The sequence below is a fragment of the Clavelina lepadiformis genome, chromosome 9 (assembly GCF_947623445.1).
Source record: "Clavelina lepadiformis chromosome 9, kaClaLepa1.1, whole genome shotgun sequence".
Classification (NCBI taxonomy): Eukaryota; Metazoa; Chordata; class Ascidiacea; order Aplousobranchia; family Clavelinidae; genus Clavelina; species Clavelina lepadiformis.
The window spans coordinates 5,386,260-5,408,081 of NC_135248.1; the positions used below are offsets into that span (position 1 = coordinate 5,386,260).

General features: G+C 33.8%; 4 protein-coding genes across 9 annotated transcripts; 3 read left to right on the plus strand and 1 right to left on the minus strand.

The window, feature by feature from the left end:
• Positions 1–1,921: 1,921 nt before the first annotated feature.
• Positions 1,922–2,975, plus strand: LOC143470773 (bile acid-CoA:amino acid N-acyltransferase-like). Its single transcript, XM_076969041.1, has 3 exons — positions 1,922–2,675; positions 2,765–2,838; positions 2,922–2,975. The coding sequence occupies exons 1-3, from the start codon at positions 1,922–1,924 to the stop codon at positions 2,973–2,975; spliced, it is 882 nt and encodes a 293-aa protein (XP_076825156.1).
• LOC143470848 (acyl-coenzyme A thioesterase 1-like) lies at positions 2,700–11,861 on the plus strand. Of its 6 annotated transcripts, XM_076969135.1 has the most exons (8): positions 2,700–5,237; positions 5,487–5,571; positions 6,107–6,207; positions 6,291–9,145; positions 9,279–9,377; positions 9,510–9,610; positions 9,800–10,040; positions 10,900–11,861. In XM_076969135.1, exons 4-8 carry the CDS (start codon positions 8,989–8,991, stop codon positions 11,688–11,690), a joined length of 1,389 nt encoding a protein of 462 aa, XP_076825250.1. In that variant the 5' UTR covers positions 2,700–5,237; positions 5,487–5,571; positions 6,107–6,207; positions 6,291–8,988; the 3' UTR covers positions 11,691–11,861. The 6 variants fall into 6 exon arrangements, with proteins under 6 accessions (XP_076825250.1, XP_076825248.1, XP_076825251.1 ...); XM_076969133.1 differs by having other exon boundaries at positions 2,700–6,207; positions 6,291–6,530; positions 7,546–9,145; XM_076969136.1 differs by having other exon boundaries at positions 2,700–6,207; positions 6,436–6,530; positions 7,546–9,145.
• Positions 11,862–12,043: 182 nt separating this feature from the next.
• Positions 12,044–15,360, plus strand: LOC143470851 (bile acid-CoA:amino acid N-acyltransferase-like). The gene is made up of 5 exons (XM_076969140.1): positions 12,044–12,391; positions 12,522–12,617; positions 12,736–12,836; positions 13,374–13,608; positions 14,009–15,360. The coding sequence occupies exons 1-5, from the start codon at positions 12,310–12,312 to the stop codon at positions 14,797–14,799; spliced, it is 1,305 nt and encodes a 434-aa protein (XP_076825255.1). The 5' UTR covers positions 12,044–12,309; the 3' UTR covers positions 14,800–15,360.
• A 3,727-nt stretch (positions 15,361–19,087) lies between these two features.
• LOC143470755 (uncharacterized) lies at positions 19,088–19,952 on the minus strand. Its single transcript, XM_076969028.1, has 2 exons — positions 19,770–19,952; positions 19,088–19,632 (listed from the first exon to the last, which is right to left on the minus strand). The coding sequence occupies exons 1-2, from the start codon at positions 19,950–19,952 to the stop codon at positions 19,357–19,359; spliced, it is 459 nt and encodes a 152-aa protein (XP_076825143.1). The 3' UTR covers positions 19,088–19,356.
• Positions 19,953–21,822: the final 1,870 nt, after the last annotated feature.

Consider the following 21,822-nt stretch of genomic DNA (forward strand, 5'->3'; position numbering starts at 1 on the left):
AAACAACTGACGATATGCACTGTTAAAAGAACGACAATTTATTAAAAGAACTGACAACATGCACTGTTAAAAGCACGACAACTGACGAAGTGCACATTTCAATCGCATTCATTTAATTACAAGTTGTGTGCAATTGCTCGAAGATAACTTTTTATGTCCATATTTGTTGAGTCATAATTTTCAACTATGCTCTTCAGCCGTTGGTTGACAGCGTCGTAGCGCTTCTTCCCAGGTGGGCCATCGATTCCAGCACTCAATTGCTCAATTAACATTTCGTTGGAACCTTGTTCCCGCTTAATTTTTTTGACGAGTCTTCGAAGCGTCGGATGGGATAATGAGACACGCTTGCTGAACGCATTGTGCCATCCTTCAATGCTATTATTCGTTCTTGGAAGGAAGCGGAATTGGCCATTGGCCAAAATGGAAAAGGCAGCCGAGAATTTCTGCCCGAGGGAAGCTGGGAGAAAGAGCATTATATGCTGCCATTTCAAAGTCTATTGTTACGGTTTCTGGGGCTATTCCTGGTCGCTGTTGTTCCAATAAACAAAAGATGCGATTGTACACAGCTTCAGATTTGTTCTCGGTAATGGTGTATACGAGTGGCACCGTGCGATTTTCATCGACCAGCGCGTGTATCGTGTACAGCTGGTATCCAAGTGGGGCAACATCAAATGTACCGTCACAAAACCAATTAGCGCAGTTGTTCAGTATATCCAGATTCTTTTGAGATGCAAACATATAGAATTCGTTCTCATCGTCTTCCTCGATAACGAAGGCTTCTCCCCTCGGTGTATTAGCTGAGCGTGATCTTAGCTTGCTTTTCGTGAATTTCATTGTTGAAAATATTTGTTCACATGTGTACGTGCTACCAAGCATCGAAGCCATTTATTTTGCGCTGTCGGTCAAGCTGGGATAAAGACTACTTTCAAGAAGCTACTTTGTGTAAAAGTCAGGCAGCGACATGCCCCTTGCTATAAAATTTTGCCTTCAATTCCTTACTCTTTGTATCTATAATGACTAGTCTAGTCTACTGTACAGACAATCTCGTACTTAGTAATTCTCGTGCGTATTCTTGTGATATCTTATTAATATGTGGGCGGGCCGGCCGCCATGCGAAATCGTACACTTTATGATACAAATATAAAATATAGATATAAAATATAAATCGTCAACTTTATGATATATACATCACAATTCATTAATGCACACCATTACAAAGACCGCACATCACAATGGCTCATTGTTTCAATGTTTGAGAAACACGCAAAAATCTTGCTTGAACTGTCGGTTCGATAAAGTGTCGTTCGATCAACTGTCGTTTTGATTAACTGTCGGTTCGATAAAGTGTCGTTCGATCAGCTGTCGTTTCGATAAAGTGTCTTTCGATCAACTGTCGGCTCGATTAACTGTCGTTCGATAAAGTGTCTTTCGATCAGCTGTCGTTTCGATCAGGTGTCGTTCGATAAAGTGTCTTTCGATAAAGTGTCTTTCGATAAGGTGTCGTAGTACCCCCTCAACCGACCCACTTTGTTGGTTAGTAACTTATGGTGACAGAATGCATTCTGTAGCTGCTTTCAGGGCCTGGAACAATCTGTGACAGAATGTGCAAGATGCGAAAAACTTGATTTTCTTCATAAACCCTACTTAAAACATTTTTTGTTATCTGTTTTACCTTGTTTTGAAGTTGTACCAGTAAATCACTGATTCTATTGGTGGTACAGCTTAATAGGTGCTTTAATACATATTTACATTTTTGATTTTACTGTAGTGCTAACCTCTAATAAGCAGCAGTCATCATTTAAAGTGAGGATAAAGTTGTCTCGCAACTTTTATTTATCTCTGTACACTGTACAGTATAAACATTTTATTTCATTTTCTGTTATTAGGCGTTGTGACATTGTTTGGTGGTTATCCTGGTACCATGGAATTTAAAGCTTCTTTGCTTGCATCGCAAGGATTTGCTGCATTTGCCCTTGCATTTTATGGTGTACCTGGTTTGCATGATGACATTTGGACAGAGCCAAATCTTGTATTTGATCTAGAGTATTTTGAAAAAGCCATAAAACTCTTTTGTAATCATCCCCAGGTTTGCGCTGAAAGAGGTGTTGGAATAATTGGGATATCAGGCAGCAGTACAATGATTCTTGCATTAAGCGTTCACATAAAAGAAATAAAATGTGTTATATGGATTAATGGATACCTGTATCCGCTTATTTTCTCACTTGGTTATAAAGAAAATGTCTATTCTACCGAGCCATTTAGGGCAACAAACATTTTTGATCAAATTCGAGATACTAAAGTTTTTTGTGGTAGACACGCTCACAAGAAATATAAAGCGTATGATCAACCTAAGCCTGAAGCTGTGATAAAATTTTACGATCAGCGTGATGTTGCATTTATGTTTATTGCGGGCCTTGATGATGAAAGTGTACCTGCAGGGTTTTACGCTAATGAAGCTAATCGACTTCTATCTAAAGCTAAGCATCCTAACTTTAGAATTTTACGTTATCCTGGAGCCGGCCATCTTATTGAACCTCCTTATAGCATACATAATCATCTTACTGCACAAAAAGGGTATGAATTTGTATTTAATTGGGGTGGATCAATGACACCTCACTGTAGAGCACAGGAGGAATCCTGGTTAGAGCAAATCGAATTTTTGACATCAAACATAGGTGCAGTGAAACCAAGATTATAACATGTAATATAGGAAAATATATGAACATAGAATATATGGAAGTTATTTTAAATGCATGTAACAAAGAGTTTATGTTTTGCTTAATTTTCGTGACTAGCCCAATTATTTGTTTTGTAACAAATGCTTTTGATAAGGTCATGGTTGTTTCAGATACAATTTCTTCATGATGATATATAATTTAGATCTTATTTTGATTTGATTTTTGATTTGTATTCTTTATAAGTGCTGTGCTGTTGCTGTAGATGTCATTGTGTTTAATTTCATGCTTTCACTTTAAAGTTCATTGTTAATTCTTGTCTGTTTTGAAATGTTTCAACAGTCAGCTTGTGTGAAATTTAGTTTTAGCTTTACCTGAATGGCCAAAGATTTTGTTATGTAAATGTCAGTTTGAATGATCATAGTAGAATTTTACTTGGTGTAACACGGGAAATATGTCTGCAGTTAGAGTAAGGTATTGCGGCATGTATATTACACTGTATGTCAATGTCAATTTTCTGTTTTTCTGTTGATGTCAGTGTATTTTTATTTTTATTTGGTAGTGCATATAATACCCTTCCATATTTGTCACTGCAATTGTTTTTAATTAGTAGTTTTTAGAAAGCTGGATATATCGCATACGTTACAAGTGTTTTCAGTAAGATCTAATATCTTTTTATATTTGCAGAAAAATAAGGCATATTACAAATAGTTTTTTTAATGCCTTTATGTATATAAATAATTCGGATGTTGAATGTTACCACCATGGACAACGGTCAAAATAAAAATAGATTTTATATATTGGGATTACCAGTCTGTTGAATATACAGGTAGAACACAGTTCCACATAGTATTAGTAAAATGTAATTTTTGTGTTTATTTTGCCAGCACAAACCTAACTGTTAGAAATTATTATATTCATTATTATATATGCTTTTTACTCGTAACATTTTACCTTCATTATATACTCGGAACTCCAAAGTTTTAAATATAATGTGTGCTATGTAATATATGATACGTTTAATAGCAATTCATTATTTTTTAAGGAAAATATGCTTTTATAAAATACAGCAATTATTTACATGATTTTTATATTCTTATTAGCAAAAATGTTTTGTATATTATTGTAGTTGGTTTATTTAAAGCGCTTTGAATAATCTTTTTTTAGCCCATTTTTAAAGTCATTTGTACATTGCTAATTTTAATCATAAAAATTAACATGGATTGATAAACACAATTTACAAATATCTCAATTGGTGAACATCAAATCCATTAACAATATAATTTGTCATGTCATACAATTTGTAACCCTTTTAGAAACTGTTAATTTGGAATTGTTTTATGCCAAGCTTCATACATTGGAGGAAAACAATTGGGTTTGTGTCATAGAGTCTCCTTTTTAAATTTAGTAAAAACACATTTTTTTCTAAGTTATATTTTTGCATGAGGCTAAATAAATTGTGATTTAAAACAAATGATTAAAGATTAAAATCATCAGCTAGTTTGAAGGTAAAATATTAACAAGATATATAAAGTAAAGACCAGAAATTTTGCCCATGTTATTGTCACTATTTTGTGGTCTCAAGCAATGCATTGAAAAACACACATTGCCAATAACTTTTTTATTTTATCTTGTTTCATTTTGCGTATGTAATTTTTTTAATCCACTTCGTCAGAGTTATATTTTGTTGTGTAATTTTTTATTTCTGCTAATGTTTGTATATGTTTTGCTGATTTATAATGCCATTATTTTATATTAGTATGGTGGTGGTGTGTTATCTACCAGAAAGTTTTTTCATGACTAACACATGTTAATATATCATTCAACACCACTGAAGCCTTGGCTGCTGAGTTTGTGTGTGTGCTTTATTATGTTGGTGGTTGTTTAAATTGGGACTGTTTTTTTATTTTTATGATCATTCTAACGTTTAGATATGATGTAAGATGATTCGGTGACAAAGATTTTTTAATTATAAATAGTAACACAAATTTCAACAACATTTAGTTTTTACACATGCTTTAACTTCTTGTTTTACACAGAAACGTTATTTCAACAATAAATTCATGCCGAATGTTTCAGAATTTATTTATACTTACACTGTTCATTTCTGTCCAACTCGATTGTTAGTTTTATACGAACGATGAAGAAGATGTTTCATCAGTGTACTTTAACCATAAATAATTACAATAACATATATTTTTTATGGTATGTTAGTTAAACATCTAACATCACTCACAGTTATGTTCTCAGATTTTATGCAAATTTCTTTAGTTCTTTTCAGGTTTTTGAATACACTTGCGTTGTTTACATCGTTATAACTAAATTCAAATATGCAAACAACAACTTGTGTTATTTTATTTTAGTTGAAATTTTAGTGTAAATTTATAAACTATATATGGTTGTTTATGTTTGATAGGTTATTTTTATGTCTATTTTAGAGATGGAACCTTAAAGCTGTTTTATTGTTGTTTTTTGTATTAATGGGATAGCTTGTGTCGACCGAACTAAACTAACTGACCACCAATCGCTAGTTTGGATCATCAGAATGTTTTATGAAATGAGGTTAGCCGATACGTTGCGATAGATGCATGTTTGCTGTGATAAACAATACACAATTGGTGTATAACAACAATCAAAAATGGGAATACAGCCGTAGCCATTTATGTACCAGCATTACATGGCATTACGCCCATCTTTAAATATTCCGATAAAGTTGTTTGAATTTTGGAAACGTTTTATGTTGATATGCTGTTAATTTCAAATAATATCACTATTAACATAAACCTACTCTCATTGGTTTATGCCATAAAGTTTCCAGAAAAATGGAAATAAATACAAATATTGATCGAACAAAATCCCAGCATATCAGATGTCAAAATCCATATCACCGTTAAAGGTAGACAATCTTGTTATTTTAACATACTGTAATTGAAATAACCTATGCATCTGTGGTAAATATGCATCATAAGTTATTAATACATTCCATTTCATCATGGATATTCAATCTATCCAGGTTCAAAACCGTATAAGACTATAACACTTTACGCTTGAGTAGACATGAGTAGAAAATGCAGTTATGAAAGTTTTGCCCAACATCTCCTCTGCTGATGGTAGATTATAATTCCAATATTCACTTGATTGAAATTTACATTACACAAGTAGGCATGTCTAGTAAATTTTGTTGTAGATTTAAATCATACGTTTAGATTATATTTTGAACTTCCTTTAGATTACTTTTTGTAGTTTGTAAAATGCAAGCTCAGCTTTCTAATTCAGGTTAATGATTGATTTCAAGTTTTTGAACATTTTTGGAGTTAGTGATTTGCCCTCAGTTTATTCACAAAAAAAGTTAGATAATCCTTCCTTAACTGTAAAACACAACTTGCCAACCTGCTATGTTTTTGTAGCATTGATTTTTACCATATTTACAGGAACCAAGGATTTGGAAAAGGTCTCATCTGTTCATGGTTCATACATAAGAAAGGAACCAATGGGCTTTTTTTGGTCCATAAAACCCTATGCTGTTCATGAGGTATAACAAGAGATATTTATAGCTTAATCACATTGTTATTGTGTGACATCACATTTTGCTTACATTTGTTGACCTTCTCACAGAGAGATGTAGGCCGATTCCTAAAAAAGATGTTACAAGTTCCCTTTAATACAAACTTAGCTTGTTTGATGGTAACACATCAAATTTGAATGATCTACGAAAACATTATAAAGACAATACTGCCAGCTGAACTACAACATTTAACAGGCATTTTATGGCTCCAGTTGTTAAAAGATTTGAAATTAAGGAAAATGGTTTAGTTGCTACGCTGTTTGTTCCTACTGGAAAAGGGCAATTTCCAGGTACATGGTTTAGCAATATAGCAATTTTATTGTATTGGTACCGGTACTATTATAAATACTTTGAAGTTTAATTTCGCCTACTGTTTGTATATTGAATTTAAACATACTGAATAGTTAAACTGATTGTAAGAATAGGGAAAAACAAGTTACTCCTTACGTTATATATTTATTTATACTTATATTTGAGTTATTTAACTTCGATTCATGAAAGCCATGACCTGCAATCAATAAAATTTTTCATATTAACCATAACTAAATGTTGTACGGATAAGATAAGTAACTAAGTGAACTTTTGGGTGAATAGTTTTCAGAATAATGTATAGGAAATGGCTATTGCCAACTTTTATAAACATGTAATTTAGGTTTAAACATACCCAATACTAGTCTTTTAACTAACAGTACTGAAGTTTAGTTAATTTTTTTTTGTTCTGTTAAGCCAATATAAGATTTCCACTTCCACAATTATCTTGAAACTTGGCACAAATATTATTCATATTTTTAACACTACCAAACATAATATTATGGTGATAAATAGAGCAGTAGACCCCAAAACAATCTCGATCTCACCCCATTCCAGCAACCCTCAGCAATCAGTCTACAGGAAAGTTTAATTATTGAGAATTATTTTGTAATTTGACCATCTGTGGTCTTCTGGTAACCGCACAGAGGTGAAATATACCAATTTTTGAAATGAATTGATGGTTTTTAAAAAAATTTTTATTCTTACATGGTTATTTTCAAATAGAACGGAGGTTGAAAAGTTGACCTGTTCCGATATAATATGCATCTTCTATTAAGTTTCAGTTTTATGGTAGCCACCAATGGTCAGTTTTTTCATGACTGAGTAATTCTAGGCCTTGAAATTCAGTTTGATCGAAGTGGAAACGGCACAATACTGGTGTAAATTTTAAATTTTTAAGAATATTGACATATCCATAATTCGAATGTCATTGGAAATAAATCCGTAAAAAATAAATTGGTTGCTGTATTAATTTGCAACAATTTTTGAACTTAGGTGGAAAGTGGCACTCTCCATTATACATTGAAGGGGTCAAGGTGGCACTATTGAACAAGTGATAAACAAGAAAAAATTATCAAAAAAGTTTTTCAAAGTTCAAGCAGAACAGTATGGTGTTTCAATTAACAATTTATGAAGAACTTAATTTCAGCAGCAACTGTGAATTATATTCTGATACGTAATTACTAGTTTCAGTAGAATTTGATATTCCTTAAATATAATCACCCCACGACAATGATCATCTGCTAGGGAATTTGGGTGCAAATAGGTCATTTGCACACTTTTGGTCATTTGGCAAAAATTGCCACAAACACCTTATATGAAACCAAAACTAACAGCATTTAGAAGGTGAGATGACCTTACTACCTCGAAATCCTAAGGTATCTTTAACTATCAAACGTAAGTATCCAATCAAAAAGTCATATTAATATTGATATACTTCGAAAAGTTTCTGAGAGCTTTCTTCGATTTTGAAAGTGTTGAGGACATTGTGGATTATTATTTGAGAGTCAAGTGGGTGTGGCTACAAAACATTTAGGAACACTGATTTACGTTATTTGCATGGAAATTACCTTTTTCTGTATTAGCTTTCGCTCAAAATATCATGCACCAAAATTTAAATTTTGTTTTAAATAAGAACTGGAAACTGTAGTTCTATTAATTATCTTTTTAAGAGTGCCAGTTTCCTAGAAACCATAGAAAAATTTGCTTGATTTCATTAGCTTGAAAGTATGTTTCTATAACATGGAGTGTCAGCATATGCATAGTTTTTACGCAATCGAATCTTGTTTACTGTGTATAATTTTTGGGTTGCTGTAACGTTTTAGGAGAGCAAATGTAGGAAAGTTTGTTGTAGTAACTTTATGAAATGATGACTTAAACTAACCAAATTTTACAATAGGAATTTATAGTGCATAATTTTTGGAAAATTAAAAAAATATTCAAGATTATGGTTTGTATGTATAAACTTAGATATTGCCTTAACTTCAAAATTTAAGCTTATTTTCTTCATCTTTGTAATTTTCAAGAACATATTTGGTCTGTTGTCTTCATTGTTTGCAAATTCTAGTTTGGCTATGCTACCATTTTTCAATACTTTAATTTGTATTATTTTTATTTCAGTTAAAATGCATTTTGCAATTAACTCCATTAACTTAAATTGTTTTACTTCTGTTTCTTGCAAGAAGTCTTCAAAATGCTATATTACAATGCACTTTTATACCGCTATTTTGTGTCTGAAACCAACTGCAAGTTGTTTAGAAACTTTAGATGCATGTATTTCTACAAGATGTTTTCTTTGAGAGCATGTGTGGTTGAAGCAATTTGATGAGAGTTTTTTAACAAAAGTATCATGTTGCACATTCCAGTTTTGAAGATTTTATTGATTTGTTATGCACTTTGTCAAACAGCTTAGATGTTGCTTAAAATTCAGAAAATTTGATGCGTATTAACATGCTGCATATTTCACATGAAGTTAGTGTTAGGGTAAAGCCTGTTTTGTTTGGTTTATGCCATACTATGTGCAGAAAAATGTCACATATATTGATAGAGCCAAATCCTAGCATGTCAGATGAAAAAGTCCACATCACAGTTAAAGGTAAACAATCTCATTGTTTCTCTGTATTCTGTTTGGTAGAATTATTACCTTTAACTCGTGGAAGCTATTTAAAGCCGTATATTATGTATTTCATTTTATATCATACTTTGTTATAGATTTTAACTATTTGCAGGTCTAAAGCCACATCAGATAATGACATTGTATGCTCACATAGATATGAGTAGGAAGTGCATTTATGAAAGTTTTGCCCAATACATCTCCTCTGCTGATGGTATGTGGAAATTGCATTATTGGCATAAAATCAAAATTTTCTCAATAAAATTTATAAGCTATAGTTGCAGTGTAAAACACGACATTTTAGCCTATTACATTTTTGTTGCGTTATCTTTTACTGTGTCTACAGGAACGATTGATTTAAACAGAGACTTTTCTGTTTGTGGTTCATACACGGGAAAAGAACCAATGGGCTTATTGTGGTCCATGAAGCCCTATGCTGTTAAAAAGGTATAGCAAGGAAAATTTATATCTTCTTTGTGTTCATATTTTTTCATGTGATTGTTTTTAATGTAACCTAAATAAAACAAAAAATGCCAATTACGTAATTTAAAGTCCTTCTCCTTAACAGAGTTCTTCATTAATGATAGTATTCCTGGTGACTCAGTATTTTCTTTCATTAGTTGATTTTTCCAACAGAGAGACACGGTTCGTTTTTTGAAATCAGATGTTACAAGTCCTCTTGAATACAAACTTAGCCTGTTTGATGGTAACATATCAAATTTGAATGATCTACGAAAACGTTATAAAGACAACACTGCCAGCTCAACTACAGCATTTAACAGGCATTTTATGGCCCCAGGTGTTAAAAGATATGAAATTAGGGAAAATGGTTTAGTTGCCACATTGTTTGTACCTGCTGGAGAAGGGCCGTTTCCAGGTAATTTATTTGAAGTTTTGGTTTTTTGTAATCGTTTTGGTATCGACAGTCTTATCAATACTTTTAAGTCTAATTTCTTATTTAAATGTTTACTTTAAACATGTTGAATAAAAAACCGATTCTCTGAATAGTAACAACAAGTTATAGCACATCTTATGTTTGAGTCATTCTACGTCAATTCACCGAGGCAATGCCTGCCAAATTCTCAGATTTTTGTTAGTATTAGGCATAATAATATTTGCACCATTACATTAAATAAAAATTCAAAGTTTCAGGTGAATCATGCAATTCATTTCGAAAATAAGCAAAGTTCAAAAATTTAGGTGTCAGTACTATCCTCTAGCAAGTTGTAATTATGTGAACCAAAAAATTACTTTATTTTATCAAGCCAGATAAAACATTTCTACTTCTGAAATTGTCATGAAACCTGACACAAAATTTCCCTTTAACACTACTAAATAATATGTTACGGTAAGAAAAAAGGGTTGTGATTAAGCAGATTATCCAACCGTAAATACAATGCGGGCCCACAAAAAAGTTTCAATTGGCTAAATATTACCAGAGACAGATTTACAGTTGTGATCATGACTGATCTTTCTGAAACTGTAAGATCTAACATGCTATCATGTTTACAAGAATACCTGGTGTGGTTTTGTTTATGTTTGATATGAAAAATAATAAAAGAAAGTTTGTTAGAATAATTTTACAAAATGATTGCGAATCATGCAAGCGTGTATGAGATTGATACCCAATTGCTATTTTTTTTCTGAGAATTTGTGTGTTTGAGCCTCTGTGAACTGAATTGGATTAACTTATTTACCATTTTATGTAAAAAAAACTCTGCTTGTTATTATTGAAGGTTTAATTAACATGTTTGGAGGCTATCCTGGAGTTTTGGAATTTAAAAGTGCTTTGCATGCCTCTCATGGATTTGCTTCACTTGCTTTGGCTTACGTTGGAGATAAACATTTACCTCAAGCTCTTAGTCAGGATTTAAATTTAGAGTATTTCGAAAAAGCGGTACAATTTATGAAAAATCATGATGTTGTTAATGGTGATAATGGCATTGGTTTAGTAGGCATTTGCAAAGGTGCTCAATTATGCACTGCAATGGCAGCTTTTCTAAAAGATATTAAGTGTGTTGTTAGTATTAATGGTATGGCTGTTTCCGGACCTGGTGGAATTGTATATAGAGACTTGCATTTGCCGTCATCAAAGATATACTTGGAAAATCTTGACCCCACAAAGGACAATTCTTTGGTGGATTTCTGTGTTTTGCCATTACCTGGTGGATCCAAATATCTTCCAGGTTTTTTTCCATTTCACAAGAAACGAGATATTTCATACATGTTTATTTTTGGAGAAGATGATCTTACAAGTCCTTCAGCATTTGCAGCGGATGAAACTGAAAGATACTTGAAAGAAGAAAACCATCCAGATTATACTATTTTACGCTATAAAAAAGCAGGTCATTTACTGGAACCTCCTTATTCACCATTTTGTGAAAAATATTTTCAACCTGGAAAAGGGTTAAATGTCTATTGTGGTGGCAAAATGTTTGAACACTGCAAAGCACAAGAAGATTGTTGGCATAAACAACTAAACTTTTTGAAAGAAAAGCTTATGACCAATATCAATTCTAAACTTTAAGCTTCATGATTTCAGTAATTGTGATTTAAAATGTAATATTTTCCCTGTATGAAGTGTGTTATACATAACAGTAGACATTGGGAAGATAAAATTTTAAGTTTAAAGTTTTGATAAACTGCTATTAAATCAATGATACAAAAAACATTTCAGGCATTTTTATGAATATTTGATCATAATTTGCTTAGCCACAAAAATTTTAATTGCTTTGTTCTTGGTTTTATAAAGTTTCATTCAGAATATTAAAAATTATCAAAATTTCCACAATCAAGCATTCTGTAAAAGAATATTGAAAAGTGTGTTTTAAATGTATTTAAAAGTGATTAGTAAGTTTAGCATGCTTTGACAATACCTTGTTACATGCAATCATTGATTTAATTTTACAGTATAGGAACTTTTTATTTTGTGTGCTGTTCATTGATATCCTGTTAAGCATTAACAAGTTGAGCAGGAAGCTGGGTTAAAATATTGTTTGCTGTTGTCAACATGTGCTCTAACAAATGTCCGTTTACCAGAAGTGATACAACTTGTTGCATTTATAGTAAGTTTTATTTTAATAGACAATATGCAGAGAAGCCATTAGTCATTAATTAAAACTTACTTAAATCAAAGTAAAGTTATTATGGCTTCTGACAGTGAGGTTCAAGCTTATGTATATCCAGAACCAAGTCTATTTGATGAGACGATCAGCATTCAAATAAAACGTGAGTGTTTTAATAATTGCACTTTATACAAAGTAATCCTGTTGTGTTTATTATAATTTATTAAGGATTTTTAACTTTAAACTTGAATAAAATTATTGTTTTACTGTTTCTATTTGTAAATACTTAACAGATCTGCCAACTTGCTGCGTTTTTACACTGCATGCCTCAACACTGGTCGGACAAAACTCATTTCAGTGTCTTGCAGTTTATTGCTCTGACGAAAATGGTAAGCATCATTAATATTCCCTTAATGTACGTGTCATCTTAATGATATATTTGTGTTGTCATTACCTCTCTATCATATATTCAATATTGTTATCGGTATTTTAAATTTGCTTTTGCAGGTGAAATTGATTTGAATACTAGTCCTTCCATTGGCGGTTTCTACAAAGGTATTAAACCGATGGGCTTACTTTGGGCGATGACTTGCAGTACAAATAACCAAGTTAGTTACTTTAGCAAAAACTATGTCCCTATCGCATATCATATAATTATATCACCATTAATTTGCATGAAAAATTTTCATATAAAGTTCACAACATTTTATGTAAAATAATCTTAAAAGTCAAAGTTGTAAAAAAGCACAAGGTGGCGCTAATCTCTTTTTAATAGCCTCAAGGCCGGCTACACCACAGCTGCAAGTAGTAAAAACTAACGCTGTGAGGTAGTCCACTTGTAGCTGTGGTGTGTTGAATGTGTTACTTCAACTGTGCGCCTTGCACGGCCTGTTCATTTCAATATCATGGAAAATGTTTATTACATATTTTTAAATTAGATTGGGTGAAAACCGTTTTTCTACACCGTAAGCGTAAGGAACTGATTCATGGTCCATAAAAAAATATTTTATAAGTGACTGTAATACTAGTTAAATCATTTTTGCAAACACCATTATGTGAAATGACACCGTTTTCTTATCAAGCCGTTTTATAGGACCAACAATATTAAGTGTTTTTTTATGTTGAATATTTTAATAATGCTGCAGAAACCAATGAGACTTATAAAACGTGAAGTAACAACACCACTGGTAGTGACGATAAGCATTTATGAGAATCGGAGAGAGACATTGGAAGAACTGCAGAAGGATGATAGTAACCAAATTATATTGCGGTTTAAAGTTACTCGGCACTATATGTCCCCTGGAGTTAAAAGGATAGAAATAAAAGAAGACAGCTTGCAAGGAACATTGTTTGTACCACCTGGACAAGGCCCTTTTCCTGGTATGTTTCTTTACTACTGTACACAAGTCAAACCAGAAATTGGCATACTAGCAGTTAATATTCATTCGTTGCCGCATTTCTAGGTCTTTATTTGATTCTAACTTGGTGAAATGTCAATGAAATATTTGCTATTTCTATATAAATCCATACGTAATTTTTGTATTGTATGCCAAATAGGAGATTTAATTTCGTTTTACAGTGATGAGCAGCAACGTTCATAATTATTTAGTTTGCTTACAAACCATTATGTTCAATCGAAATAACCTGATTTTGTACCAGTCTGATATTTTGCAAGTTAGATTTAATGTTATCTGTTACTCATTTTATTTGAATGATTTAAAGTGGATGTTTCTTTTATGTTTTTCTTTTTATGTTATCTGTTTCATTTTGTTATTTGCAGGCCTCATCAATTTGTTTGGTGGAATACCAGGAACACTGGAGTTCAAAGCAGCTTTATTTGCATCCCATGGTTTTGCTACATTAGCTCTGCCATATTTTGGGATTGAAGGATTGCCAGATCATTGGTTTAATCTTAAAATGGAATACTTTCAAAGAGCTGTGCAGTTCATGTGTAATCATTGCAGTGTTATAGGAAAAGCAGGGATAGGCATAGTAGGGGTTTGTAAAGGAGGACAAATAGCTCTTTGCATGGCAGATTGCATACAAGGAGTAAGGTGTGTAGTTGCAGTTAACTGTGCCGTATATTCTGCTCACAACCATCATACGTATGGAAGTCAAATGTGGCCTGCGGTGATTGGAAACTTTGAAACTTCGATTGAAAAATCTGGTGCAAGGGTTACAAGAAATTGTTTTCATTATTTAACGCTAGACGAAGAAGAGTTTACATCTAGTATTTTTCGCTTTTATCAACGGCCGCATATTGGTATAATGTACATTGCATCTTTAGATGATGGCAATGTACCTTCAGAATACTTTGCAAATACAGCGGAAAGCCTTCTCAAGCGCGAAAGGCATCCTAACTATGTTATCTTGCGGTATCCAGGTGCGGGTCATTTACTTGAACCACCCTATGTCCCTCATTGTGAATATGGTGTGTTTGGTGATTTTGGTCTTGCACATTGGGGAGGAAGCCCGCTCTTGCACTGCAGGGCACAAGAAGACGCTTGGACAAAGCAGCTGAAATTCTTAAGGAAGAATTTTCGAAAGTCGTTTGCTCAATCTAGAATGTAGGATTCGGGCCGAATAGCTGATATCGCTTTTTACATACTGTACGACAATTTATGATATTTTCAATCGCACTTAAACAATCTGGTCCAATACCTTAAACGGACAAGAAACGCAGCAGAACGTGTTAGCTCAACAAAAATTTTTTGAACACTCGTAAACTAAAATTTGCCATTAAATTACCGTCTAACTTATACTACTGCAAATTAAGAAGGTGTCAAATACCTAAAACTAAGATCTCTATGAATTTGTTGGACTTCCTACCTAAGGCAGCATGGTTGGGGTTGTTTTCTAGCCGTTTTCTGGGAAATACCCTAGCAGTTGGCGTGCTTCAATGTCCCAGGTCGCGTGCAGTATTTGGCTAAAATTAGGTTTTTTAGACCAAAAATTTGTTTTTTTGCGCCTCTGCAAAAAAAGTTTGAATTATGGTTTTTTAATGGCATTTTATGGAATGGTAGTTCAAAGAATACTAGATTGACATGCAAAATTTTAGAGAGCCCCATGGAGGATTTTTCGAGTAATCAGTCTCTTAGTAAATTTACTGTATGATAAAACAAACAAAGATTTTATGGCATTTTGTGTTTGACGGCTCCTTAAGGAATCTGAGTTTTGCTAAATTAACTGAATTTATTGCAATGAAAAGCACTGTCTCATTTTAATCATTTGTCAGTAAAATTCGAATATGTATTTTATTCTCTATATTCTAAATTTTCTTTTAGCATTCAAAACGAAGTCTGTAACTGGAATGAGTAGAAAGTGGCAAGACCAACCAAGGTATAAAGGCAACTCATTTTTATTTTAAATGCAATTATCTGAACTAACCACGAGAAGGATGATAATGTTCAACGGCTGCTACAATAGTCTGGTAGAGTCTCATTTCTGTCTGGTGTCACGGACAAAATAAAATAATTCCCGGTCGGTCTAGGGCAGTGAGAAATTTCTATCCTTTTCCAGCTGCGATAACTCAGTTCTCTCTGAACCTAAGCTTCAAAACTGTTAGTTAATATAGGCTATGATGTATTAAAATACAAATCGCAAACCCCAGGCTAGAAGCCACTGGTCTAGGGTCTCTTCGAACGAGGAAGACGTTGGTATTGAATTTGACAGGTGGTTACAAGAGAAAAAGAAGAGTGTAATGCACTGATTAAAATCAAACAGCACACAAGTCATCTCGCGCAAACATTGTCTTGGGATCAAATTCTTATGACCACCAACATAAACGTTGAATTAGAAATTTTAATCACACAAGAAACATGCTAGACGAACGACGTAGCATTACTATAAGTTAGTCAACAGCTTTTCTCCATAACATAGGCGTTATATTCCGTAAGCTGAACAAATGGAATGTGGGCAGTTCTCGTTTCTCTACAGCCCCGCTTTCATTAAACTCTTAAACTAAAAGAAATGCGTGTGCTTGCACTCATACTCATTATAAGCTTGTTAAATCAAAGTTATGTTACCTTTGTTGCATACTTTCGAAAACCTATTGCATTTCCATGTTGCGTCGCAAAAGCTTTGCCGCCTTTTCTCCTTCATTTGTACCGCTTATTTTCGTTATTGCTCGTTATGAAACGAAAAATATGCATTGCTGCTGAAAAAATGTTAACCATAATAGCGAGATGAAACAATTAGTGCATCTGGATGGTGAAAAGGAACCCTCACAAAAAGAACCCCCGTGTAAGGACCGAAATCCCGTTTCTGTGGCCGAGGTGAGGGGACAGTAGCAGGACCCATAGACCTTGTGCAATAAACTTGATAATTATCACAATGTTGCATTAAACAAGACAGCACTAAGTGTATTTACTGACTTATTCTGCTGAAATTTTTAAGTAAATTCTCTACCTCTCTACTATAAGCTAAGTCGACAGTTTTATATGAGCTCAGCCTTAAATGTTTACTTTTATTTTTATTACCCGCCAGTGTTCTGTTTTGAAAAGAAAGCGGTATGCAGTGCACCAGACATAAATAATGTACAAAATGGTTGTTTGTGGAGTACACAAATTTATATCCGTACTATGCTTATTTTGCACGCAAGGTTTTCTTTCAAATATGTTTAAGGCTGATACTATTTTAATCGAAAAAATTGGATTCTCTTATAAGCTTGTGCATTCCGACTTAAAGGCTTAATTAGAAAGGAGTTATTAGGTAATAGAAAAAAATTATAACGTAATTAATTAATTATTCATTAATTTTTGATCTATGAAAGTATAAAGTGACAGAGACCCAAAAATCGTACGTTTAAAATTATTTTTGTCGTTTTTCTGTTCACATACTGGTGTAGCATTTTAATGCCTGGGGGAATTATCCCAGAATGTGTTTTTCTTGTACTCGCTGATTGGCGGCAAATTTTGTGTTGGCGTTGCCGTTTTGTATTCATTCTAAATGACTTCTGGTCAGATAGGAAAGTTTGGATTTTTCGCAGAAGGATTTTTTTCGGGAAAATTTTTTTCGCAAATTGCTTAATTTTTGCCGCGGATTGGAGCCTTAAAACCTAGCCTGCTTGCCACTGTCGTGTCGCGATTTATGTTCGACTGGCACTCAACCTTAACTCACACAGCCGACATACCTTCTAGACTCCAGCGTACCAGCGTACCCATGTTAATGGATATTGCAGTGTTTTGGAAATTACCTCATACAACCGGCCCTGTCATCTCGCGGTGGACCGTTACGGTAGGATCGCAACAGAACAATCTCGCAAGGTTACTTTTAATTGTAGTCTTCTGAAAATCATCATAGAAAATTGAATAGAAACATTTAAGCAAATAAAAAAGTAGGATGGTTTCAACCAAATTTATGTTATAATGAAATGACCCAGTTAAACTTGCTTTATTTTGGTGTATGTATCCTTGCTTGGTGTAATTTAATTTTTTTGGGTCGAAAAGATTTCGTTTAAGGAAGGAGTAGTGGAGCGTTTAAATGCATGAGGGAATTATCCCAGAATGTGTGTTTCTTGTTCTCCCTGATTGGCGGCAGATTTTTTGTTGGCGTTGCGTGTTTTGGATAATTGGATTCATTCTATTTCTACATGACTTGTGGTGGCGAACGGTTGTATTTTTGGTAGGCTTGTAGCGTTTATTTTCGACTAGAGAAAATACAAAATTGCTACACAGGTATAAGCTAACTTGAATGTTATAACATGGGCTACCGGTAGATAGGCTAATAGTCTAAACCCCAACTGGAAAGTATGGCAGTTTTCGACGAAAACTTGTCCGTGCGAAGACGCAAATTTTGGCGTGAGCAGAAGTCTCAGTTCTTTGTTTATTATAAATTGGTGTTTAAAAATCCAGTTTTTCTTTGTTTATTTATTATAAATCGGCGTGAAGATAAAAAAGTTCGGCGTTCAACTTGATAAACCTAGTGCGTGCTGGTGCCACACTTTCCATTCTGGGATTCCAGGGTGCATTCCACGTGAGTTACGCCGAAGAGCTATATGGTCAAGCAGCATAATCTCGATTTGACCCCGTCTTGACAAAGAGCCAATTCTTAATCATGGGAACTTCAAATTCACTTCGTTCTCCCATTTTTGTACGACCAATTAATACGACCATTAAAACGTTTCTTTATCATGTCGTATTTCAAAACACGCTTTCTTGCTTACAATGATTCCACCACCAAAGGCTCGCTAGAAATATTATGCATTGAAAAAATGTCAATGTCTTTTTGTCTATGGTCATGCAGGAAGAGATTCTGAAAGACTTCCTTCACTTGACCAACGTGTAAGTTTAGGCAGTAACAACGGTTGTTTAACAGTGACACACCAGATGGAAATTTATAAGGAATTGTGTAGGTATATGTGTCTTTCTACACAGGAAAAAAAAGTGACTGAATGCGTTCCAAAAAAATGGTTATGAATATCCCGGTATTTAGCCACTACCAGCTGGATAAATACAGTCCTTCTTGCGGCTAAATACTAGTCTGAAACGACTAAATCCTTTCCAATCGTGTTTGGTTATGAATATCCCCATATTCAGCCGCGAGCGTCCTAGTTAATGTAAACCTGGCTAAATACTCGCCCATATAGAACCTAGACCAGCCTGGGATTCCCTGGCTTAATCCATGCCAATTGAAATGTCGCACTTGAACATTACGTGACCAAAATGCATAATTACCAGTCTGAAAAAATTTTAATTATGTATCCTTCCAAAAAAGTCAAAGAAAAGAAAAAGCGATTACTTTCAAAATTCACAATCGGCTTGATGCCGTCTACCACAAGCTACGAGAACGAAACTAAGGAAAATGGCATATAGTCAACTAAAAACTATATAGGCTACAAATGCAATAATTGTAAAGTTTTTACAATAAACTTAAAGAAGGCAAACAAACATTCCTCGTTTCGAAATACTGTAATGTAAACATTCAAGCGAAATTATTATTATTTAAAATTATTATTTTGGTTAATGTAATAAAACCGTATATTGCATATGATGCAACAAGTAAAGACATTCGGACAAGAATCCAGGATAAAATGTACACAAAGCAGAGATAATAGACACAAAAAATTTCAGATTTTCCTAAATCAACAAATTGCAATTGGTCAACAACAACTGATCCGGGTCCCGGACCTCATTTAGTACCTGCACACAAATTATGTGGCTGTTTTCGATCTTTAACGAGCTTTACGCTTCCATCATTCATAAGCTTGATGACAGTAGATAGCTCTTTAGGAGAAGAAACTGCTTCTAGTTGGTTCATAACTTTGGAAAATTCCATTAGGCATACACACCCTGTTTCACAGCACAATGACCTTCCCTCGATGAAATTACAAAATCGCAACCGGCACTTGTTCACCATGTTTTCTTTAGAGGAATATCCAAAGAATATAGCAATGTCGGTTATGCACTGCAAAAATAGAGAAAACGTTACAACAATAACGTTGACACGATTTTGTATCTTATGTTTACTAACGACAAAAAGCAGAGCCTGTTGTTTAAATTTTATGCTTAAGTTAATGAAATATCAGTTAATATCACACTTACCTTTTCTTTCAACTTGTATGATGGGTATTTTTCTAAAGTCTTTGCAGTGCGTTCTTCACCAGGAAATTTTTTGATAACTTCCATCCTCCTCTTGATCGCTATTAATGATCTTTCTTCCCCCTCGTTTGCCTGATTTTTCTTTTTCAGAAGTGGCGTCATTGTGAACTTATTTAAGGCTGCCATTTGGTTGTTGAATCGCTTTCGGATATGGGCAAATGAACAGGGCTTCACTACCACAATGAAAATACAAAATCTTGTTTGTTAGATCCTAACTCACAACAAACCACTGTTCACCTCCACCAAAAACTGCTCCATCGCTGTTCCAAAAAATCTTTCAAGAAGTTTTCTGTCTTTGAGACTGAATGGACTGATATTAGTTCCAACTTCTTGAAGAGATGAAGGCAGATCGTGTACTGTGACTGTGGCAACTGCAAAGTGCACATGTTGTAAATTATTCGTTAAAATGGTAACGTTTATAAATCCTCTATATTTTTTTTTAAACTATGATAAATTATTTCAATTGCGCAAAATATAGCACTATACAAATTACAAACTTGTACACAATACATATATAATAGGTATGTATTTTTATTATAGTATGTATTACAGTAGCCATGGCAGTTACCAACGTAATGAAATATAATAACGCAAAAGCAGTGCAGTAATCACAAACTTTGCTTTTTAAAAATAAAGACAGGTTTACATTTTTGACCGTAAAACTAAGGGCTATAATTTTGGAACAAGTTGCAAAATTTACTAAGTTTACGTTAACATTAAATCTCTAATACAGTACTCAAATACAATGCATATTATATCTATTGTAATCAAATTTACTCTGTACACCACCAATTAACGCTGCGTAAACCGACTTTTACATAATAAAGTAACCAATCACCAATGCAATAGACAATTTATTGCCAAAAGTTTAATCATTTAATATCACGAATCTCGTTCCTCGTGTTCGTACAACAGAATGTAAATCGATTCATTTTTGGCCGGACAACAGCCAGACATATGTGCAAATGGAGTATATTGAACGTTTTGAACTAGCTTTGGTAATGCTACTGATCAGTGTTTTACATAAAAATATGCCCCTCCGGTCTCCTTCATAACAATGTCGCAAAGCTTGAAAATAGTTCGCAACGGTTCATGGTTGCAAAATAAAACAGTCTTGGCTACATTACAAAGCTTTTTTTGTATTAGCAATCGCACGCAATTCAAGCATTACTGCGTTATGTGTAATTTCGTCGTCGTCCTCTGTTTTTGTTTTTTCTACGAATCATTGATTACGCATGGAATCACTCTGGGATCAAGTGCGAAGTAAAAACGTAACGCGCTTAACTCACCACCGGCAGGCGGAATTAGTTACAAGGAAGTCTTGCAAACGGAGCAGAAAGCTTTTGAAACTAAGTTGTTTTGAACAGCAATAGAAGTTTTAAGTTTAATAACTTTGCTCCCACAAGTTATGAAGTTTTACAATAAAAATGGAATAATCGGTTGCCGCAAAACAAAATGCCACATATGTAATGCCTGGAAAAACAACAGAATTGCCAACAAACCTTCAATCCCTTTAATGAAAGCTTCATGCAAACCGTTCTTGAAAGCGAAATTTCGTAACCAAGGGTCCATCTCTGCAGTGTGGTGTTTGAAAAGAAAGTATTACTAGACTTGTGTAAGACATCATCCGCAAAGTTGTCTTTCATTGGTTGGATTGTTGGATACTTCCCAACTTATTTTGAGACTTTTTTCTTTCCGGCTAAATATTCTCCAGGTCTACCCACTTCTCTCAACTTCCTTTTTTCGTGGCCAGTTAGTTTGCCTGCATGTAATCGTTAGCCGCAATACTTTATGCATAGTTCTCCAAAAACTTGGTTTTGTGTGCTAAATCATGAAGCTCTTTATTTGTAGAAACTGTACCAGCTATCAGAATGCAAATTATGCATGCAATTCCATTCGACTTTACCACAACCATTTGCGGAAACATGTTCGCGACTCTAGTTTTCGTTACGCTTGTCAAATTGAAAATTACAGGAAGAGATAAAAATTCCAATTC